This window comes from Austrofundulus limnaeus, unplaced genomic scaffold, assembly GCF_001266775.1.
Source record: "Austrofundulus limnaeus strain Quisiro unplaced genomic scaffold, Austrofundulus_limnaeus-1.0 Scaffold274, whole genome shotgun sequence".
In the NCBI taxonomy this organism is placed as follows: domain Eukaryota; kingdom Metazoa; phylum Chordata; class Actinopteri; order Cyprinodontiformes; family Rivulidae; genus Austrofundulus; species Austrofundulus limnaeus.
The window spans coordinates 125864-128695 of NW_013952676.1; the positions used below are offsets into that span (position 1 = coordinate 125864).

The 2832-nt window shown below is 45.6% G+C and overlaps 1 protein-coding gene across 1 annotated transcript in view; it reads left to right on the top strand.

The window, feature by feature from the left end:
* The window catches only part of LOC106526390 (transient receptor potential cation channel subfamily M member 4), a gene marked incomplete at its 3' end in the record, with an annotated part of 27405 nt that extends 25908 nt beyond the window's left edge, over positions 1–1497 (top strand). The window contains 1 exon segment of the mRNA XM_014020987.1: positions 1320–1497. Coding sequence (XP_013876441.1) covers positions 1320–1497 — 178 coding nt within the window.
* Between the last annotated feature and the right edge of the window lie 1335 nt (positions 1498–2832).

Consider the following 2832-nt stretch of genomic DNA (forward strand, 5'->3'; position numbering starts at 1 on the left):
GGGGGGGGGGGGGGGGGGGGGGTACTGAGAGTTGGAAGGAGGAGATAGATTTTAGAGAGTGGGAGGTGTGGAGATGTTTAGGAGGTCAGTTAGGTATAGAGGGGCAAGATTGTGGATAGCTTTGAAAGTGTGTAGGAGAATTTTGAAGATGACGTGGAATTTAACTGGGAGCCAGTGGAGCTGTTGTAGGACTGGAGTGATGTGGGGTTTAACTGGGAGCCAGTGGAGCTGTTGTAGGACTGGAGTGATGTGGGCAAAGGATGAGGTTTGGGTGATTACATGGGCGGCTGAGCTCTGAACCATCTGTAGTTTGTGAAGAGATTTATTGGGSAGGCCAAACAGTAGTGAGTTGCTGCAGTCGATCCTGGACATTTGTAGGCTGTGTACAAGAATGGCAGTTGAGCGGGGAGTGAGTGAAGGACGGAGACAGTCAATATTACAAAAATGAAAGTATGCAGATCGAGTCAAGTGGGAAGTTAAAGAAAGTGTGGTGTCAAGGATGACACCTATGTTCTTGACCTGAAGCGAGAGGAAAAAACAGAGTTATTGAGTGGGAGGAGAAGATGTTGAGATTTAAAAATTGAGTTTTTTGTCCCAACAAGGAGGAGTTCAGTTTTGTCATGGTTTAGTTGGAGGAAATTGTTGGAGAACCAGTTATTGAGCTCACTGAGGCAGTCTGTAAGAGTGGAGGATGGTAATGTGGAGTTCGGTTTTGTAGAGATGTAAAGCTGARATTGTCATAGGAGTGGAAATGGATACCAAATTTCTGGAAGATGTGGCCAARTGGAAGCARATAAATAATGAAAAGTAGAGCCCCGAGTAMAKAACCTWGGGGAACACCGGTGGAGATGGGGGAAGATGGGAGCGGAAGGACTTGAGCTGYATGAACTGAGTGCGGTTGGAAAGATAGGATTTAAACCAGTCCAGAGGGGTGTCTGAGATGCCGATAGAGATTAGTCGGTCARTGATAATAGGATGAGAGATGGTGTCAAAAGCAGAGCTCATATCAAGGAGGATKAGGATTGACAGAAGTCCKGAGTCAGCAGCAAGGAGAAGATCATTAGTAATTTTAATCAGAGCAGTTTCTGTGCTATGAAGTGGTCGAAAACCTGATTGAAACTGTTCATWGAGGTTATTGCTGGAGAGGTGTGAGTGAAGCTGATYAGYGATGAGYRACTGATCTCATTTTATTTCACACCATCTCATTTCCTTTATTTCATWTAACTTTCTTTAATCTTATCTTGTCTCATACATACAAGGTACACCTAATGCCTATTTTTAAGTGGCTATGTGTTGTATTTGTTGTGGGTGTTTATCAGTAATGGAGCACTCTGTCAGTGCGGAGGAGGGAAGGATGTTCATGACTCTGTGGCAACAGAAGATTCTTTCGGAGCAGCCATGGTTCCACAGTGGGACAGCATGCAGCACTCATGTGAACTTCCTACTGATGCYTTTGGAGAGCTAGAGTTTGCTGGACATGGCCGCAGACACAGTCATGTGAGTAACACTTCATCATCATACAATCACACAAACAGGAAGATAAGTGTGCTTAACCTACTGAACCTGCAGAGACTGGGAACAACTCCTCCTCTGCTCTTAGTGTTAAATGAGTGTGGATGGTTGTTCAGGAGAAACAGTCTGACTGTTTTCCTGTTGAAATGTTAGGATGCTACAAATRTTAGAATTTCAGAATCAGAATTTCAGAATCATTTATTGTCATTCACACACAACATCAAGATGCAGTGCAGAGCGAAATTTGCAGTTTAGAACATCCATCCAGAGAAACACACACACATGACAAACAAGGGGAAACGAATGTCCACGGTCTTGCGCACTACGGTGCGCTACCTTTTGCAGTTTAGARTACACACACAATAGGAAAGGTGAGTTTAAAAAAAGAGCTCTGATCCTGTGTTTTATACAGAAACACACAAACATGTGCTAAAAAAAACTACTCTGCATACAGAGCAAGACAGCTAAGGAGGGGAGGGTGCGGGGGTCAGAACACATGGTACGGGGTGGGGTTCGGCAGAGCCGGTGACATTCCAGGATAGTACTCCGTGGTGGAACCAATCAGAGGCCTCCAGAGTCCAAACAAGTTGTTATCAGTCAAAGCACAAAATCACCAGAGTCAGTTCTCTGTATCCACCCAACGYRGCCTTCAGACTGATCTGACCACGGGTGAAGCGGGTAGAATGGGTGGGAGTCGAAGCTTTCTTCTCACATGTTATTCCAGGGAGGTTTTGCTAGCTTGCGTCCAAGGTCACAAGCTGCAGGGATCCAATGATAAACATAATTGTTATTTAGGGCCAAGCAGCCTGATTTCTCTGCTTTGTATCTTAACCGCGCCTCTGTGTTGCGAAAATGCCAATATTCCAAATACAGTTAACTCCTCGCCTCTCTCTGCATGAAATTTCACCTAGTTGTGATCTCACTCCTCACGGGCGCGCTGCTGAACTGTGATTCTCATCAGAATCACATCCAGTTTGTTACTTATATCCCCCAGCATCTGAGTCTGTGCATTTCCAATACGGGAGATCCCATCCACAGTCCCTGACAGCTTTTGACATTCCCGGACTGCTGTCAGGATCGTTTTCATTTTCCGATAAATCAGGACTCCCCCACCGCCGATCAGCAGGAATCCGATCATCATGAATCCAAATATAAACAAATCTTCAACGTCCTCAATGGAAAGCGGGGCCAGGCAGATGAGATTCCACCCCCAGGACCCAGAAACTCTGCCCGCCACAACAGTTCCACTGGGACAGCTGCGCTCCCCTCATTCCAATTTCAGTGTGGAAAAAATAGTGCCGATTGCGTTCAGAGACCAAT